Genomic DNA, 18,837 nt, shown 5'->3' on the forward strand with positions numbered 1-18,837 from the left:
CTCTTAAATCTCTTTTTTTTCCCTCTTTTGCTTCCATTTTTAATAATGAGCAGCTATCATCTTCACAAACAGTGAGGTAAAGGGATAACATTAAAACTTCAAAAGAAAACAGAAGGGGGAAAACGGTAGAGCTCCTTCAAAGCTTATTTCAGTGTGAGTAGCTCATCTCTTTATGCCCATTTAACCACTTCCACCTCAAGAGATGTGGTGAAGCAGAGAGGTGTTCAGCCTCTGCTATAAGAGAAGATCGGAAACTTCTCTCGGAGCAGTTGAAAGCACGATGCTACGCGCTAGGGCTCCTCTTCCTCCCATTTCTTAATGTATAGTCTTAGATTATATATTTACTGTAAATGATCCTCCTGAAAGGAATGTAAAGTATGGGAAGGAAATGATGTCATCCAAGGAGTCACCTACTTGGGTCCCATGCGTTTGAAGCCACAGATTCCCCAACCAGGGCACAAGAGGAGCAGATTGTAATTTATCTCACAGGACAAAGATGACCTCCTTTCTTCCCGTTTCTTCCTCTGGTTTGGGACTTCTGCTTTAAATCCCGATTCCTTCACTCCAGTGGCCACTTCTGAGTGGAGGCCTCTCTCCTGGCCAGACCTTCCTGTCTCTCCACTCGAAAGACCCACAGCAGCTTCCCTCCGGCCGGCCCTCCTCCTCTCTTCCCTCTGTGTGGGCCTCAGAGCCTCCGTTCTGGAATACTGAAGACATCCTGGCCGCTCCAGCCACAGGCCCCGCGGCCTCTTCACGTACAGACTCTGCTCCCAAGCCAGAGTGAAACCTCCCGCATCCTTGCATCCCTGCATCTCCCACAGAGTCCGGATTCGTCCCCTGTGGCTCTCAGGGGCTCTCCGGCCTGGCCCTTTCTTTCCGTCCCCCTGGGTGTCACGAGGCGACCATCTGGGTGAAGAGCCCCCATGTCAGTCAGGAGTACTGTCCCCTGCTCTCCCCCATCCACCTGCTCAGTCAGGCCAACAGCACCTGGGGCCTTCAACCCCTCCACAGGGCTCTTTCCCCCCTTAGCGTCCCTCTTGTTTTCTCCTCTTGGCCTCCCTAACTAGGACAAGGATCAGGCCTAAGACTCCCTTCTACGACCGGCAGCGTCTAACACCGGTCCCAGGTCCCCCAAGCCCAGGGGGTCCAGGAGTTTCCCTACTAATTTTTCCTTCCCTTCTTATTTCACCTACTGTTTTAAACCTAAGCAGGATAAGACTGAAAACTTCCAATTTTTGCCTGCAACTGAAGAATGACTTTCGTGCAAACAGAGGTGTAAATGTTAAGGTTTCTCCCCTGGCACAGCCCACTCTCAGCTTAGACCTTTTCTCTCCTTTGCTCCCTCCTACTCATTCGCCAGCATCTTTTAGTTCTGGCCCTGGTCCCACCGACCGTTAGGGTGGGCTGGCCAAGCTGCAAACTTTGTGCGTATCTCTCCCTGTGCCACCGTGTTGCCAGGCTCTCCCAGACTCAGGACACACAGCTCCCGGGGGTCACAGTCCAGGAGCTCTGCATCCCGGGCGGGGTTCTCGGGGACTCCGACGTGCAGACGGATCTGCGGAGTTCCGGGGAGCCCCTGGCCACCCCCTCTCCGGCAGGCAGCGGGGAAGCGGTGGAGCCCGGGGCGCGACCCCTCGGACGTGGCCAAAAGGGGAGGCGCTGGCACGCGGTCCAGGCTTGGTGTGGGCGCAGGGACTGCGCGCCCGCCCGGGGAGGGTGACCCGCGGGGTCCCGGCCGCGCCCTTTGTCCCCGCGCCCGCCCGCGAGCGCTGCAGGCCGCCCCCTCGTGGGCAGCGCGGGCGCCGGGCTCGAGCGGCGGCGGCGGGCCCGGGTTGCCATGGTGACCGGCGCGGCGCCGCCACCGCAGGCCCGGCCCAGCGCCGCGGCGGCTCGCGCGCCTCAGTGCGTGGGGGACGGCGGCGGGGCCGGAGCGGGCGCGGCCCGCGGCGCAGCATGGAGGACGGCTTCTCGAGCTACAGCAGCCTGTACGACACGTCCTCGCTGCTCCAGTTCTGCAACGGTGAGCGGGGGCCGGCGGCGGCGGCGGCGGCGGGGCCGGGGGCCGAGCGAGGCCGCGCCGCCCCGGTTCCCGCCGCTCGGGGCCGCCGCCGCGGGCGCATTGTGCCGGGGCCGCGCCTCGCCGGGGCGCGCCGGGCGGGAAGCGCGCGGGAGCCGAGCCGGGCCGGGCCGGGCGACTCCACTCGCCTCCACGGCGAGGGCGGCGGGGCGCAGAAGTCGGCGCCCGGCTCGCCGAGCAACAAAACCCGGGAGGATGCGCGGTGACCGGGCCGTGCGGGAGAGCCCGCCGCCGGGCCTGGGGGCTTGTGCAGTGCCCGGCCCGTGGACCCGGCCCAGAAGTATGGGTCTTTATTTTGTGGATCGAGTAATAGATTTTGGGGGGTAATTTTTTTTATAAAGAAGGAAACATTAATAGCTACCAATATGGCATCTTTCAAAAATACCAGATTCTACGTGCTTAAAAGATTTTTTAGTTTCACTAGCGGGCTTGAAAAACATTTTCATAGCACACTGCATATTTTATCAGAACGTGATGTGATAATTCACGCACAGAAGTTTACCACCTTTTTTTTTACATGTTGGATTTATTGCTTTATCAAAGGGCCCCCAAAAGTTTCTTAAAGAAAAAAATGTGTGTTTTATAGAATTTGCTGAAGTTCAGTCGGGATAATTTTGAATTGCAGATGCTCGGATGACTGGAGAAATCTATTTTGTGATGTAATTGTGCTTGCTATTTTAACACCTGTTTGCAAACAGTGGGTGTTACTGTAGCAATAGAGTAGCGAGTGTGGTGATTGGTTCTCTGTACTGGTTATTTTTTTCTGTCTAGTGCAATTTTCCTCTTTCACGACAATGTATACTCTGACAATTTTTGTTGCTTATAATTTTCATACGTGGCAGGTAGACTGTACCTAGTATTCCTCTGACTGCCAGAATATTTTATACTGTAGAGTATTGGGAGTAGTTTTTCTTCCCAGTAAGTTAATTATTCAGTAAATATTTTGAATATGGTAGTTTCTTTAATTGACATAAACAATTTTATATTAATTGACTTATAATGAGTTTTATATGAATTACTACTTCTGATCTCCAAGGTAGGTACAACCTTGGATGTTTATGGTAGAATTCTCCCCATGTTAGTTGTAAAAGGCATCTGGCTGAAAATTATATGACATGACTTCCAGGCATAAAGCCTTTAAAAAAATTAATATTGGGCCATATCATTGACACTGAGGTTCAGGATATGAAAATGAGTGTACATATTTCTATTTGAGCAGTTATTTGGGCACCTGGTCATATTGTTCCTAAACAGCAGCTCCATCATGAAGTTGGCTTGCATATCTATTTATGAAGTTTTGGTTTTCTGCCTTTTCCTGTTAATTGCCAGCATAGAGATTTTCATGGGATATTTATCTGGTAATAACATCTAGCTCTTAAATATTATAGAAGTAATGATTTAAAGAAAATCACTTTATAATCAAACAATAAGATCACTTCAAAATGTAATTGACTCATACCTTGAATTTTCTAAAAAATGTCTCCGCCCCGTAATTGATTATTTTTTGGGTTATCTTAATTGAAACCTGGAGTAAGCTTGGGGGGAGAAATGAATGTTAACTGATGATGGCTTAGGCAACAGATGTTTTGATGTGAAATTATTCATTTTAAGAGGGTTCCATTAAGTGAAAATATAAATGAATGTGATTCAGTTAATTACTATGATGATTCAATTAAAGCAGCAGATCTCAGAAACACCATTTCACAAGAGCTGAATTAAACATTTGGATATTTCATTAGTAACATAGGAAAAAATCTTTTTAAAGGAGAGATTAACATTACAATGGCAGGACCACGGTGGGCTAACGCACGAACTCACAATATGTCGAGTGGGGTTCATGCTTTTAATAGTGACAGAAACCCAGAAGTTATAATTATGCTGTATTGCCTTCAGAAAGCGCAATCCACACGTGTTATCCCGAAGACTCTCATAGTGAGGTAAAATAGAAGATGATGTCTAAGTGGGGAGGAAAAGGACAAAATATTATTTAGCAAAAAGTAGTCTCTGCTCCCTATATACTTTTTTCTTGTTATCTGTCCTGCTTCATTTATGATGGCTGCTAAATGTAAAGTTCTGCAGCCTAATATCATCTTTCTGGGCCTGGCTCTTTCATTTAAGAAGGAACTTTATGGATTGTTTTATCTTCAAAACATTTAAAATCTGTAAAATGAGCTAGAAATCACAAACTTTTTTTTCATGCTTTAAAAAGTAGTTTTGAAGCATGGACCATAGCTGTCTTCTATTTTATTGTATTTACCTATTTTTTTGCTTTTTTTGAGACAGGGTCTCGATATGCAGTTCAGACTGGCCTCAAACTCACTATATAGCCCAGGATGGCTTCAAAATCATGGTGATCCTCCTGCCTCAGCCTCCCAAGTGCTGGGATTACAGGCATGCATCACCATGCCTGGAACCACAGCTATCTTTTAAAAGCTAATTTATGATCTGGAAAATGCCATCATTTACTCCAGATTTTTCTTGTTTTTTGTTTTTGGTGCTAGGGATGGAACTTGGGTTCTTGCGCTTTCAAGGCAGGCGGTGGAACCACTGAGCTAAATCCCCGGCCCCTACTCTAGATTTTTTTGAAGCCTCCCTATGAGGTAGTAACATTGCCATATTCTCTTTACATATGGGGAAACTGAGGCTCGGTGAGATTTGGTAATTTTAATACCAAACCTGAATCTTTTTGTTTGTGTTAATGACAGCTCTTTGAAATAGTCAAGTACCATGAATAATTTCATACTTTTCACATATACCATTCAGTGCTTTTAGTGTATTCACAAAATTGTGCAAGCATTACTATTATCTAATTTTAGAACATTTTTGTCATCCCCAAAGAAACCCTGGTTTCTCCTAGCAGTTGTTTCTCATTGCCCCATTGCCCTGGTCCCTGGGAACCACTAATGTGGTTCCTGTCCCTGAGATGTTGGACATTGTGTGTGAATGGAGTCATAGAGCACTTGGTCTTTCGTGTCTGGCTTCTTTTACTTATCGAATGTTACAAGGTACATTCATGCCATAGTGTGTGTGCCAGGAATGACCACACAACATCACGGATGGATATACCAAACTCTGTCCATCCACCAGCTGGACGTTTGGGTTCTTCCTACTCTGATCCTTCTGCGTTACACTTTGGTGGACATTCACACACACATCTCATGTGTGGACATGTTTTCCTTCTCTCAGGCAGAGACCTAGGAGTGGAATTGTTGAGTCACATGGTAACCCCGGGTTTAACATCTTGAGGAACCAGTCTGAATTTCTTGAAATCTAAATATCAAGCTCTTTTTTCTTTTTTACACTTTGCTGATCAAAGAAAGGGGAAGTAAGGAAGTGGCTGAAAGAGAGAGAGAGAAGTGAGAGGAGAGCAGGAATGTTGGTAGTTCATCCCTGAGCCCTTCGGGAACGTGGGTCAGCCCAGCTCAGCACCTGAGTCAGGGCACGTCTTTGCTCCACTGTTGTGGGTTCTGAGGATCTCAGCATTTCAGGGACCCTGAGTGTCCCCACAGCCTTTTGCTTAGGCCTTTGAGCTGTTTGTCCAGTAAAGCTGACCCAGGAACCCAGATGGTGAGCAGATAAACTCGGGGCTAGTCAGCTCTGAGGGGGCCTGGAAGGGTCACTCAACCTGTGTTTGAACGTCCAGGTGCTGGAGACTCGCTGTCCCCTGGCCCAGTGCGACCCCTTCCTCTGGATGGTTCAGACTCTCACTTCCTGTGTGCAGTTAAAATTTGGCCCAAGTTTCAACCATGGGGCCCATAGCGCGTAGGCTTAAGTTCCTCTCCATATCACAGCAAATTCATCTCATGTTTGAAGACACATGTCACAGCTCTTTCTCAAACCTTCTTTTGACTGAACATTACTATTTTTAAAAATTCCTCATAAGACACAATTTTAGACCCTAATCATTCCAGTTTACCTCATCACCTGTTTTGTTTTGTCTATGTCTTTTTTTTTGGTACCGGAGATCGAACTTGGGACCTTGTGCTTGCGAGGCAGGCACCGGAACCACTGAACTAAATCCCCGGCCCTGTCTGTGTCTCTTTTTCAATCTGGTACAATAGAATGCAGTATTGTGGGCATAGTTTTTCAAGAGAGCAGAATAGATCAGGATATGTCACCTTCCTTATTCTAAAGTCTGTTCATTTGATGATGCAGCCTGAGACCCTATTAGCTTCTTTGCTTTTCACAGCACATAATCACCTCTTACTGATTTTCACCAAAAGCTCTTGTCTGGTTTTGGATGTACTATGGCCAAGTCCTTTCTTTCCTTGCCTTTCGTAACTTTTTTTTTTTTTTTGAAGAGAAGTTTCCTCGAATAGGCCTCTTAATTACAACACAATCCAGTCGTAAACAATCCCAGCACTCAAAGAAATATGTCAGCATTACAATGATGTGGAACTTGATCATCATGTTTGACTGAGGCTTGGTCCTGGCTCACAGCCTTTTTTTGCTTGCCTGGGAAGGTGTTCAGGGCCCTCACCAGGTTCCCCCTAGCGCCTGTGTGGAGTGGGTCCCTCCTTCCCGAGCCTGGCTTCTCCCCTGTGACCACTCACGGCAGGGCCTGTCTGCTCTCCCTGCCCGGTTACATTTTGAAATTACTGTAATAATCTTTTGAGCAGGTGTGACTTATTTTCTCGAGTTTTGAAATGCAAAATGATTCCATTTCTAAGCCCTTCCATTTGGGAGTTAGGAATAACTTATTCAGCAACCTTAAACATCTTCTGGCATCTGGAGTGCTGGTGGCTTTTGCCTTTATCGTCATGGTGGCAGAATTCTCAAGTTGGCAAATAATTGAATTTCAGCCTGGATCAGGGTACTCTGTGAAAGAATTATCCAGGCTCAACAATGTGAAGTGTTTTCAGTCCTCTTTTGCGTTCTCACGCGGTGACAGTGGTACTGAGCTGGGCTTTGACAGCAGAGTCAAAAGAAAATGCTTTCACGGAAAAGTGCAAAGCAAGCGCCCATGCTAAGCGAGAATTTCTCATTGCTATGCATGGCCCTCCACCCAGCAAGGAATTTATTTTACAGCTGAGCATGAGCATTTATGACACTGTAAACAAAGCCAAGAATTTTTCTGGAAAATTCACAAAACTGTGTTTAAAAGGTGTTCATTAATTGGTTACTGTTAATACCTGAGGTAGTGTTCGCCTTTTCATATATTCTCTTAAAAAATAAACTTGTAATTGAATGAAGGGTGGGCAAGAAGAGAGAAATCTCTGTTTTAGTGTTACAGCTGGTTCGTGCTGTTAAACCAGTAGTGTGAAAACCTTCATCATGGATAACATGGAAAATTGAACATTAAAGCATTGCACAAGGATTTAGAATTGGGGCTGTTTTGAACTTTGCAGAAAAAATAATTCATTGTTATTTATCTTTCAAGTTCTGATGTTCATGGAGGCCTTCTAGTGTTAGAAAAATGTTTTAAATGCCTATAGACACGATGCTCTCAGCTACATGCCATTCGCTGTAACTGAGCGGACCTTCCCCTCAGGCCTTGGGGTTTTCTCACTAGAAGCTTGACAGGGACATTTAATGCCCTGCCTGAGCAGGGCTTGCGTTGTGTATGGCCCGGGACTGGGGGTGGCCTGGAATTTTGGCAGGACCTTGTCCTCTTTGCTGTGCTTTTGGGAAATAGCTCTCTGAAGAGTTTTTCTTTCTTCAGAGTATAGTACCGAGCACCGAGTGGAGAACTAGGCAGCTGCACTTCCAGTGTTGTTTACTCTGATGTGTCTTTCCTGGAAGCTCTTTGGTGTGGAAAGCACGCACTTTGCAGAGTACTGACTTGGTTCTTCATCCTCAAGTTTATTTTTCCTGCCAGCTTACTGGGAAATATTTGAACTCTCTGTCTTTCATAACTACCTCCCACTGCTCGGGACAAACGTGACCCTCATGTGCATGGTGCCCGAGGTCGGGGCACCAAGCCCTCCATGGGGCTGTGTGGTCAGGGGCAGGGAGAACCAGAGGCCGCCTGCCCCCGGGTGACCCTCCTTCATCCCAGGTGTGGCCCAGCCTGGGGGGTCCATGGTGGCACTTCCTGGATTGCAGGTTATTCCTGTCTAGGACCTTTCAAAGGATGACAGCTGCACTCAGGTGAAGACAGCGGGCTGGAAGTGGAGAGGTAGGTGTGCACAGAGAGGGCTCCTGAGCCCATTTGGCAAATTCAGCCCATTTCCTGCAAACACCCGCAGCGGCCTCAGGCGATCTTCAGTTTTAGAAACTGGTCTCCCCTGGAAACAGTTGCCTCTTTCTCCCGGTACCTCCGCCCCCACTCCCCCAGCCCTGTGCTGTGGTTCTCATCCAGGGCTTGGTTTGAATGCAGCCCTGAACTGGTCTTTCCACCCCTTTCCAGCCCCTCCAGGACTTTGCTTTGTGGACTGGACAAGAATGTGTGGACCCACGCTGTTCCCTGGCTCTGGCAACCTGCAGGGCCCACCGGTCCTGATGAAGCCACTTGTGCCCATCAGGAGCTAGATGTCAAGGCCATTTCCACAGTCATTTGGTGACAAAGGCGAGAGGGCGTGCGGCAAGCCCAAGGAGCCATGCTGGGTGCTGGAGTGTCAGGGCCGTCCACCTAAGAACCTAAGGGAGAGACCCATGGCCACCTTCAAGCCATTCACGGAGGCCATGGGGCAGGTGAGGCGGGGACGGTGGTCCAGACTCCAGAGGAGCTTGCAGGAAGCCCTGGGCCAGAGAGCCTCTGGGAACTGAAAGAAGCTCGAATGTGGTGAAGGAGTAGAGTAGCTTGCAGCAAGGTCAGTGTGGGGTCCAGGCCATTCGACACAATCTGGGCTTGTACGCGAGAAGGCTGAGGCAAGGGAGTGACTTGGTGAGATTTCCAGGGTGTCTTGTGTTTCTTTCTGTTGAAATGAGGGTTTCCCTGTGTTGCTTACAGTGACCTCGAAATCCTGGGCTCGAGCCATCCTCCTGCCTCAGCCCTCCGAGTAGCTGTGGGGTACTCATGCCCAGCTCATCTTCCGTATGGAAAGGTCTCTCTTGCTGCCATGGGGAGGGCTTGGAATAGCAAGTGGAAGTAGAAGTGGAGTCTGCAGCTGTGATCCAGGCAGAGGCAGTGAGAGAAGGCTCAGGAGATATCTGGGGTACCATCACCTGGACGTGGGTTAGAGCAGGGTCAGGGAGGACCAGGATGACAGTCAGGCTCTGGCTCCTGCAGCTAAGCCAGAACTGTGCAAGGAGATAGGAGGAGGTGGGTGGGCGGCACGTTTGGTGTGGACACGTGGGGTGTGCAGGACCTTCGGCCTGCAGCGGAAATGCTGAGCTGGCCCTGGGTGAAGTCCGGAGCCCAGAGACGTCTGGGCCAGAACTGGTGAGTATTTGCCAGCCACCAGCTCAGGGACAGTCATTGGATCGCAGGCACCAGGCAGCTCACTCAGGTTGGGACACGGAGCTCAGGAGTTCCTCTGAGAGACAGATGTCCTCTCGCCCCCAAGGCCCCATCTGGGGCTGCACACCCACCTGCACCAGCTGGGCTCCCTGTGGGGCAAGACGCCCTGCCTAGACCGTAAGCTCCTTCCACTCAGTTTCCTGCCATCACCTTTCTCATAGCCTTTGTTGTGCCTGCCAGATTTTACTGAACCAGTTCAGGAGCCTCTAATTTATCTTGCAGTGCCTCCTCCAACACACACACACACACACACGTGCATGCACACACGCACACACACATGCATGTAGGGTGCCATCAAGATGAGACAGTGTTCCAGGCGACGGAGCCAGGTCACTGAGTCAGGAGACAGGCCGGACACAGGTCAGCCCTCGCCTGCACTCAGCACTGGATGCCTGGGCTGGACAGTGTGTCCTTTGAATCAATCAGTAGGAACATTTGGAAAAAGCATCGGGAGGTTTAACGGTCTTAACACACTTTATTTTCAGCCAAAGTAATTGACACAGTGAAGTAGTTCTTGGCAAAGCCAGCATTTGCAACAGTAAAAGGGATTTGACTTAAATACCTCCTTTAAAGTTATGTAACAAGAATTTTACATTCTTAGAAAAAGATGCTTCCGTTAAGAAGTGGTTAGGGGGCTGGGGATTTAGCTCAGTGGTTCTGCCTCCTGCCTCGAAAGCGCAAGGACCTGAGTTCGATCTCCAGTACCAAAAAAAAAAAAAAAGAAGTGGTTAGGACTGTCTTTTGCATTATTATACCCTTTTGCCTCAAGTGTAGAACACACTGGACACCCTGAGAAATAGAGGGCATCATGGAAAGCTGCAGGAACAGGACTCTGCGACGGTCCTGCATCCACCCAGCGTCCCCCATCCTGAGATGCGCAGCTGCCACTCCTGGGGACCGTCAGAGGTGGAATCGTGTTAGTGTGGCCTCCAGATCTGGCCTTTGGATAGTGGTAAAGTAGGGTTATCCATGCTCTGAGGCTCCCAGAGACAGAAGCCTGGCTTGGTGGGCCACTGCTTCGCCTTTCTTAAAAATGGCCTTTTATCTATACAGAGTAATTTAATTATATACAAATGTGTGTTCAGATTCCATCTTGTACTTAATTATATCTTTTGCCACAGGGCTATCGTTTCCCAATAAACAAACTTGGTTTTTTTTTTTATTTCCAGTACGGGGGATCCAACTCAGGACCTTGCACTTGCCAGGCAGGTGCTGGTACCACTGAGCTAAATCCCTAGCCCAGCACTTGGTTATTGTCGAAGGGTGCTGGGTCAGCAGGTGGGAATGACAGGACTGAGAGATGACGTGGTTCTGTCCCTGGCCTCTAGGAGAGGGCACACACGTCCTGGTTCAGATCTGGAGCCCCGAAGGGGGTCTCGGAAACTTGCTTTGGTGTGGATGTGGCTTTATGCAGCCCCTGAGGGTCCATGTTGAAAGTCCCTCTGTGAGGGACTCAAGAGGGCAGGCAGAAGCTTAATTGGATGAAGGCGTTTAGAGGGGCCCCTGGGAGGTGATTAGGGTTAGATAAGGCCATTAGGGTGGAGCCTCTGTGACTGAGTCCTACTGGATTTATGGAAAGAAGGAGAGAGAAGCTGGTTGAGGTGGTGCACGTCTGTAATCTCGCACTCGGGGAGGCTGAGGCAGGAGCATAACAAGTTCGAACCCAGCCTGAGCAATGTGGTGACTTAGCGAGATCCTGTCTCAAAGACAAACAAACAAAACAAAACAGAAACAAAAACCACTAGGATGTGGCTCAGTGTGAAAGCCCTGGGTTCAACCCCCAGTAGGGGGTTGGAAGTGACACAGATGTGCGTGCGCCCCCTGTCTCTTGGGTGCAAGCCAGCTGCTGCCCGGAACTCGGTGAGCAGGAAGGCTGTCACCAGATACAGCTGTTTGACCGCATACCACCAGCCTGAGAGCCAAAGTAGACCTTTTTGCGCTTCTAATTTTGCTGTATTGTTGTTCCCAGCAACAGAAAGTGGACTAAGAGAATTGTCTTCACGTGTCTTCTTTCAAATCACAACATTTCAACCCTTTTTAAACAGAGACCTCATTTATCTCTGCATTGCTCAAAATCCCATAGCATTTAGCCCTTAAGCCCTTACTTAGGAGCCGGCTCAAGACCTGGTGTGCTCTGCCCTGCCCCCTGCCGGCCTGGGCCAGCCTTTCTTCCCAGGCCCCTAGCATGGAGCCACCCAGACTCCCTGCAGTTTCTGAAGGTGCCTGGCTATTTTACCTGTGCTGTCCATTTCTGTCCCCCACAGCATCCTTCTCTCCTCTCAGAACCACCTGGTCCTGTAGTCCACAGCCCTCCTTAGTGGACTTGGCCCCCCACATACCTTGCAGCCCTGCCAGCCAGACCCCTGGCCAGGCCCGGAGTCGCCAGAGGAAGGCCACTGGCCCTGGCCACTCCTGGCTGGGACTGGCTTGCCGAATTAGAGTGAGTCATCTCAGAGTGGAAATGTTCTGTGGGAATTTCAGCCTGGTGATTGCCTGCTTGGCAAGCTGTGACGTTCCGGGCCAAGGCTGCTGCTCAGTGCTAGAGCCCAGGCCCAGCCGGCATGAGGTCCTCAGTTTCATCCCCAGCATCAACGTGAAAATACAGTCTGAGCATCTATGATCTACGGTTGTTGCAACGGTTCCATCTTTCTGTTGACAATTTGAGCTCTTGCAGTGTTTCTTCAGGGCCTTTATCCTATTTACTTATTTTCTCTCGCTTTTCCCAGCCAGCAAAGAGCTTTATACAAAACATAAAGTGCAGCATCTTGGCCACGCTGAAGTGTACAGTTCAGGGGCATTGAGTACGTTCACGCCCCTGCCTATCCAAAGAACTCTGGTTTATTATCCCGAGTTGAAACCCCGCCCAGTAAACAATGAGTCCTTCTCCTCCCCTCCCCCAGGCCCTGCTGGGGCCGCCTTTCCACTTTGTCTCTTAAGAATTTGACTGCCCTGGAGATCTCTCCTAAGTAGCATCATTCAGTTTTTGTCTTCTTGTGGGTGGCTTATTTCACTCTCAGAACCCTTTTTAAGAACAACAGTTCTGTGCAGTTCTGGGGTTCCCAACTTGAGCAGCATCTAACTGAAAGGCTCAAAGCCCAGCGCAAAGATTGGGACAACAGCCTGTGCCCTCGGCTGACAAAGTTTAGCCTTGGGCACTGATGTACCCTGCACCCTCGCGCTCTGCGGGCGCCATGCTCAGCCAGGGGCAGGCTTGGAGCCCCCCTCTGGAATCCAAGTCCTAGGAAGTGTGTTCCTTTCCCCAAACCGGAGCCCGCGGGAGGCCACACTCCAGAAGCCCAGGGCAGACCTCTGAGGCCACCCTGCCCGTCCCACCCGCCTACCACCTGCCTAACATCGACAAAGGCTGCTCTGACAGGTGGGGTGGTGACGGCATCCTAGCTCGTTGAGGCGTGGGGGAGGTGGAGGAGATCGGAGAGCAGTGTAGCGAAATGAGGGGCATATGCTTGCTACAGAAATTCCGAGACATCTGCCTTCTGACCACCAGGAAGGCACATTCTCCCGCCACTAGCTAAGGATCTAAGAAAGGAAACAGCAGATGTAAGACCCAGGATCCAGGCAGGATCTGGACTGGAGTCTTGGAATATCTCGGAGGTTTTTTTGTTTTACTTTTTTAAGAGTGCCTTTGCACATTTGGGATGATTCACTGACGGCAGTGTCTGATTGGAGCTTCTCATTTGCAGGACTGTTTAAAAAGATAAGCCGCATACACTGCACATGTCCAAAATGAATAAGTAATTCTTGAGTATCAGCACAAAAGATTACATGTGTTCCTTTCAGGATGCTTGCAACCTACCATAGATGTCTTTTCCAGAGGCTGGGGGCATGGGCTTTGGGGACCAGCAGCTCTGGGTTCCAATCTTGGTTCTGCGTGTGGTGCAATGACTGTGTGAATTTGGATTCGCTGCTGATCCTGTCCTGGCCCCAGTTCCCTCTGCCGGCTCTAAGGACTGACTGGGGTAACTCCACAGAGTCTGTGCAGAAGCAGTGGGGCCTCCGTTGGGCGCTTCAAGGGATCCTCAGTGAACAAATGCTTGCTGCCAAGGCTTGGGCAGGGTGTAGATTAAACCCGAGGGGTTGGAATAAGCCCACGAATGGTGCGGAAGACACGGTGCCGGGAGGTTGGAGTGATTCAGGTCGGGCTGTGTAGGCAGAGGCAGTGGCCAGCCAGCCGCCGTGGCCCCATCCAGAGGTTCCGGGCGTTGGGACCCAAATCTCGGCCTCCTCCCTCCTGCCTTCTGTGGCAGCTGTGCCACTTGGGGGGCACCTGGGGAGGCCTGCTGGCAGCGGCACAGGCAGCCCCGGACCCCAGCACAGAGACGAGGAGCCGGTGTGGGCCAGTCGGCCGACAGTGTCGGTGTGAGGTCCTGATGCCGATGCCGCCTGCTTGCTTGGGTGAGGCTCGTGTTGCTCTGCCCTCCGGGCTGACCTGCCCTTGTTCTTGATGCTGTGGGCGTTGGGTCGGCATCGGGTGTGAATCTCGCCACTCTGTGTACCTTGAGTGGCTGTGGTCCTGCCTTAGCCTCCTTACCCTGCCTGTTCCATTCTGAACCTGGACGTCTCTCGGGACCTAGCGTCTGCCTGTCTCCCAGGCGAAGCCTTCCTGAGTCGGGATACCTCCACCCCATCAGTGTGGACTTAATCCAGGTCCTTCGGGAGCGCCTGTTGCTGCCATCAGCTAGGAAGTTCCTTGCGGGCTGGCACCCTGGCTGCCTTTCCATTTCCTTTCCACAGTTGCTCTGCACACACCTTCCTTGCAGGTAGTGTGGGTTCACTGAATGCTTGTTGAATGAAAAATCAAATACTTAAGCTGTGCAAAGGCCCTGTGCTCTCTACATTATGAAAGGCAAAGAGAATTTCCAGATCCCGAAAATGTTTTCAATTTTACAAAACATTTCTTGGTCGTGTATTGTAGTAAAATCACACACATTTGGGTGTAGCCACGCCTCTTTGATTATTGTAGAGTGGTGTAAGGGTGTATGAACATTTCAACATTCATGGTCCATAGGTGTTTCTATTCCTGCTTGGCAAAAATAATACATATATTACTAGTTGTTTTTTTTTAACCTACTTTTGTTTAACACAGCCTGTAAAACCAGGCCAACCACTGTGTGTGGTCAGGCTAGAAAACAGAAACGTGTCTACTTGTGGGGATATTTTGTGAGAGATGGTATGATTTATATAAACTCCTGTATGCATACATTGTGGACTACTTAAGGAATTTTCCAAGAGTAATTTACTGCCTTTAAGATAAACCAGTGTAAAACAATATCAAATGAGGATTGAACCCAATTCTCACACTGAGCTACATTGCCAGCCCTTTTGTAATTTTAATTTTTGAGACAGGGTCTTGCTAAGTTGCCCAGACTGGATTTGAACTTGTGATCCTCCTGCCTCAGCCTCCCAGCATGGTGAGATTATAGGCATTTTTAAAAAAGACAATCTTGTTATGTTGCTCAGGCTGGTCTCAAACCCCTGGGCTTAAGTGGTCTGCTTCAGCCTTCTGAGTCGCTGGAAATGCAGGCATGTGACTCTAAGCTTGGTTAGTATCTTGCTGTTTTTAAAGCACCTTCAGACACCTTCAGATCTGTTTCTTCCTTGAGTGTCACAACCAAACTCTAAGGAAGGTAAAGTACCGTTTTCTCAAGTTGCTCTTACAGAGGGTCAGGTGGGCTGAGAGACGTTAAATAACTCAAGCAAAGCCAAGCAGTTAATCCAGTAACAGATCTCCAACCCAGCCCCCTCACCAGAACCCAGGTTCTTTGAACAATACCCAGCTGCCTTCCACTTGTGGTTTTTATGTTGATGCTGCATTGCTCTGTTGATAAACCATTAGGAGAGCACTTTATTTACAAAGAAAATATGATAGACAGGTGCATCTTTTAATAAGCAAATTTTAGCTTTTTCTCCAGACCTTGAAAATTGTTTATAGATATGCCTTGCTTTAAGGAAACCTGACATTAAAAATTATGAATATATAGCAAGATACGGTGGCGCACACCTGGAATCCCAGCACTTGGGAGGCTGAGGCAGGAGGATCACCTGGAGTTTGAGGCCAGCCTGGGCTACATAGTGAATTCAAGGCCAGCTTGAGTTATTATAGCGAGATCCTATCTCAAGAAGCAAGCCAAAAAAATATGAGTATATAAAACAGTTGCAAGATTATTTTGTGCAGGATTCAACAGCATTTTCCTAAAATTATAAATTCCCTTATCTACTTAAATATCTTATTTACCAAACTTCGAGTTCTTCAAGCCACGTCTTGGATAAAGTGGCTCTGTCTCTGTCTCATTCCTGCTCTTCCTCCAGTCCCAGGGTGATGTGTTGGAATGGGACAGCCTGCTGACATCCCGGAGTGCCGCCTTCCTCCGGGGATTCCCTGTGGGCCGAACACCGTATTCCGCGCTGGACACCCTGGGAACCGGCTGGTGCACTGCCTGTTTGCCGGGTCCTCCCAGCTCTGGGTTGTCACAAATGCCTTCAAATCTGCCCAGCACCTCCCGAGTCTTGAAATCCCTCATCTGTGATTTTAAATTCAGAAAGCTCTCAAAACCAATGCCTTTTGGTAACTCATTGTTTGTTAGACTTACCCAGATCTGAAATAATCTGGTAGGGAAACCAGCACTCCCCTGAGGTGCAGCATGGGGATTTGAGTGGTTTCTGTTGGTTGGTTTGGTGTGGAGTTCTGCTTTTCGGTGGAGGTACTCCTGAGTGTGCTGACAGGCTGCCTTCGGCCCCTCCGGGCATGTGGGCGCTGATGGTTCACACCCTGCACTTCCAAGATAATGACTGCGTCTCAGTTAGAATCGACTCCTGGTGTCCAGCCCGGCCCTGTGCCCGTGCCCGTTCTCAGGGTGGCACTCACTATCACACTGCCAGCCCAGGTCTTCTGTCCTCACCTGTCAGCCCTGGGCTGACACTTGGGCACAATCGCATGGAGACCAGGCAGGTGGCAAGGGGTGTCCCCCGGAGACTTCACGGCCACCTGTCACTCTGTGCTTGGAATGACCAATGTGCAGAGACAGCCACAGGCAGTGCCAGGCTTGTCTCGTGGAAGCTAAGTGCAGGAAGCTTCTTCTGACTTTGCTAAATTCTCCTGTTCAGCAGGAATTTGTGCACGTGGACGCGGCTTGTGGAAGGTGGCAGTGAGCCTTCACACTTTTGTTGGTGCTGTCTCCTTGCAGTTCAGTGGACCAGCTGACCTGACCATTTCCACAGATGAGGAAACTGAGGACTGAGTAGTTTTTCCAAATTTGTGCTGTCTTCATAAACCAGCAGAATTATTTGTCAGTTCCAATCCAGCCTCTCCCTTCTGGAACCCTCCTCTTCCTCAAAACCCACTCCAAATGAAGCACTGCCCCTTTCAGAGCTGAAGATGGGTCATTTAACCTGGTCAGGCTACGGAGTGGGCCCCACCCTCTCATCTTCAGTAGCTCGGTTCATTCCGCATGGTGTATGTAATCAAAACACCACATGCCACCCTGTAAGGATATGTAATTGTTATTTGTCAATTTAAAATATCCCATTGAGCTGGATGCCGTGGAACATTTTTGTAATCCCAGCTGTTTCAGAGCCTGAGGCTAGAGGATCGAAAGTTTAAGGCCTGCTTGGGCGACTTGGTGAGACCCTGTTTCAAAATAAGATGAAAAAGTCTAGGGATGCAGCTCAGAGGTAGTGGCAGAACATTTGCTTACCTTGTGTGAAGCCCACGGTTCAGTTCAGAGTATTGCCCCTCATCTAAAAAAGCTTGGCATGGTGTGGCATACCTATAATCCCAGCGCTTGGAAGGCTGAGGCAGGAGGACCACTGTGAATTTGAGACCTCCCTGGGCTACACAGCAAGACCCTGTCTCAAAAAGCAAACAAAAAACCCCCTCCATTGTATCATATGCTCAGGTATTTCCCAGTGTTTCTTTCTCTACTCCCACATCAGATCTGTGGTTGGGATCCTTTTCACAGCGTTCCCCCATCTCTTTTGGGGTTCACCTCCTATGTGGCCACGCATCACTTCACAGCAGGGACCAGTTCTGAGGAGCATCACTAGGTGATTTCATCGTTGTGTGCACACTGTGGTGTGCGCTGGCCACTCTGAGGTGGCTGAGACATCACTGGGAAGTGAAGCCTCCTGCGCCCACCCTCAGAGATCCGGTCTGTCCCGACCCACACATTGCTGAGTGGTACCCGGCAGTGCTGATTTCTTCATCTCCTCTGAGCCTCTCTTGTGTTTGTTCATCTTTGAGCACTGTGCGGCGCCTTATGTGAGACGCAAGTGGGACCTGGTGTCTGGAGCAGGTGCGGCCTGGTCAGACTCCTCCGTGGGCTGCTGGTTTCATGGGTGCTTGGGCACCTTGGGGTGCACCAGCACCATGCCCGGCACTCAGGGCTGACCAGGAATGTCACACAGGCAGGGACCGAACCAGGTAGGTAGAGAAGGAGCAAGAAAATCAGCTGTGATGCCCTCTAACCTGGATCTAAAACTTCACTGATGATTCTTTTGTGCATTGCATCTAGACAGTGACATCTTTTTGCTCTGCTGTACCCAGAATCATGCTGGCTTACCAACCATCTGGCCTTTTTTGAGAGCCATCAGCATTAAGGTGTCTGCTGGAGTCCCCACCCTGCTCCAAGCCCCTGGGTGACCCTTTTGGGGCTGCACCATGCCCCTCCTGGCCTCTATTGTCCGGCTGTGCCCCCCACACAATGGGAGCTGCAGTTGGCTCCCAGGTTCCCTCCTTCCCAAGCATTTAGGGAAGGCTGGCAGGGGTGGGGTGGGGGTGCAGCCCCTCCACAGGCTTACCGAGGGCATCAGGGGTCAAGGAAGTAATATAAACCTTGGCACAGAGACTCCACGGAGTTTGTTTGAGTCGCAGTCCCTGGCATCTAGGTCTGCGGCTGCTTTGTTACAATCCACTTCTTTCCCTAAACATTCTTACTTGGTTTGGCAAGCGAGTGACAGATACAGTGTTTCTGAGAACAGCTGTTCTCTCTGCTGCTGCACTGCTGAGCCTGTTGGATGCCACCCTTGGAAACACAGCACTGTGCCCCCAGGGCTTATGCTTTCAAGGCAGGCAAGGCACCACTGAGCTAAATCCCTGGCCCTTATTTAGGCTTTTTGAGACAGGGTCTCACTAGGTAGTTCAGGCTTACCTTGAAGTCACTATGTAGCCCAGGCTGGCCTTAAACTCATTGTGACCCTCCTGCCTCAGCCCCCCTAGTTCTGGGATTACAGATGTGCACCACCACACCTGGCCTGAATATGTACTTTGAATGTCCTGGAAAATCTGACCCTAAGGATCCCCTTCATGTCCACAGTGAGGTCACTGGCACCTGGGTCAGCTGGC

The 18,837-nt window shown here is 49.8% G+C and overlaps 1 protein-coding gene across 7 annotated transcripts in view; it reads left to right on the forward strand.

The window, feature by feature from the left end:
• The window catches only part of Eml1 (EMAP like 1), a 146,428-nt gene that overhangs the window by 37,806 nt on the left and 89,785 nt on the right, over window positions 1-18,837 (forward strand). For 4 of the 7 annotated variants that reach the window (XM_087195561.1, XM_087195564.1, XM_087195562.1 and 1 more), the window contains exon 1: window positions 1,889-2,020. The exons of the other annotated variants lie outside the window; for them this stretch is intronic. In XM_087195561.1, the coding sequence (XP_087051687.1) occupies window positions 1,954-2,020 (67 nt within the window). In that variant the 5' untranslated portion in view covers window positions 1,889-1,953. Of the gene's footprint in view, window positions 1-1,888; window positions 2,021-18,837 lie in introns of those variants that run through there. 7 annotated transcript variants of the gene reach the window in all.

Source organism: Heterocephalus glaber, unplaced genomic scaffold (genome assembly GCF_053883595.1).
Source record: "Heterocephalus glaber isolate CG9 unplaced genomic scaffold, H.glaber_assembly_v1.0 deba00001608, whole genome shotgun sequence".
Taxonomy (NCBI): domain Eukaryota; kingdom Metazoa; phylum Chordata; class Mammalia; order Rodentia; family Bathyergidae; genus Heterocephalus; species Heterocephalus glaber.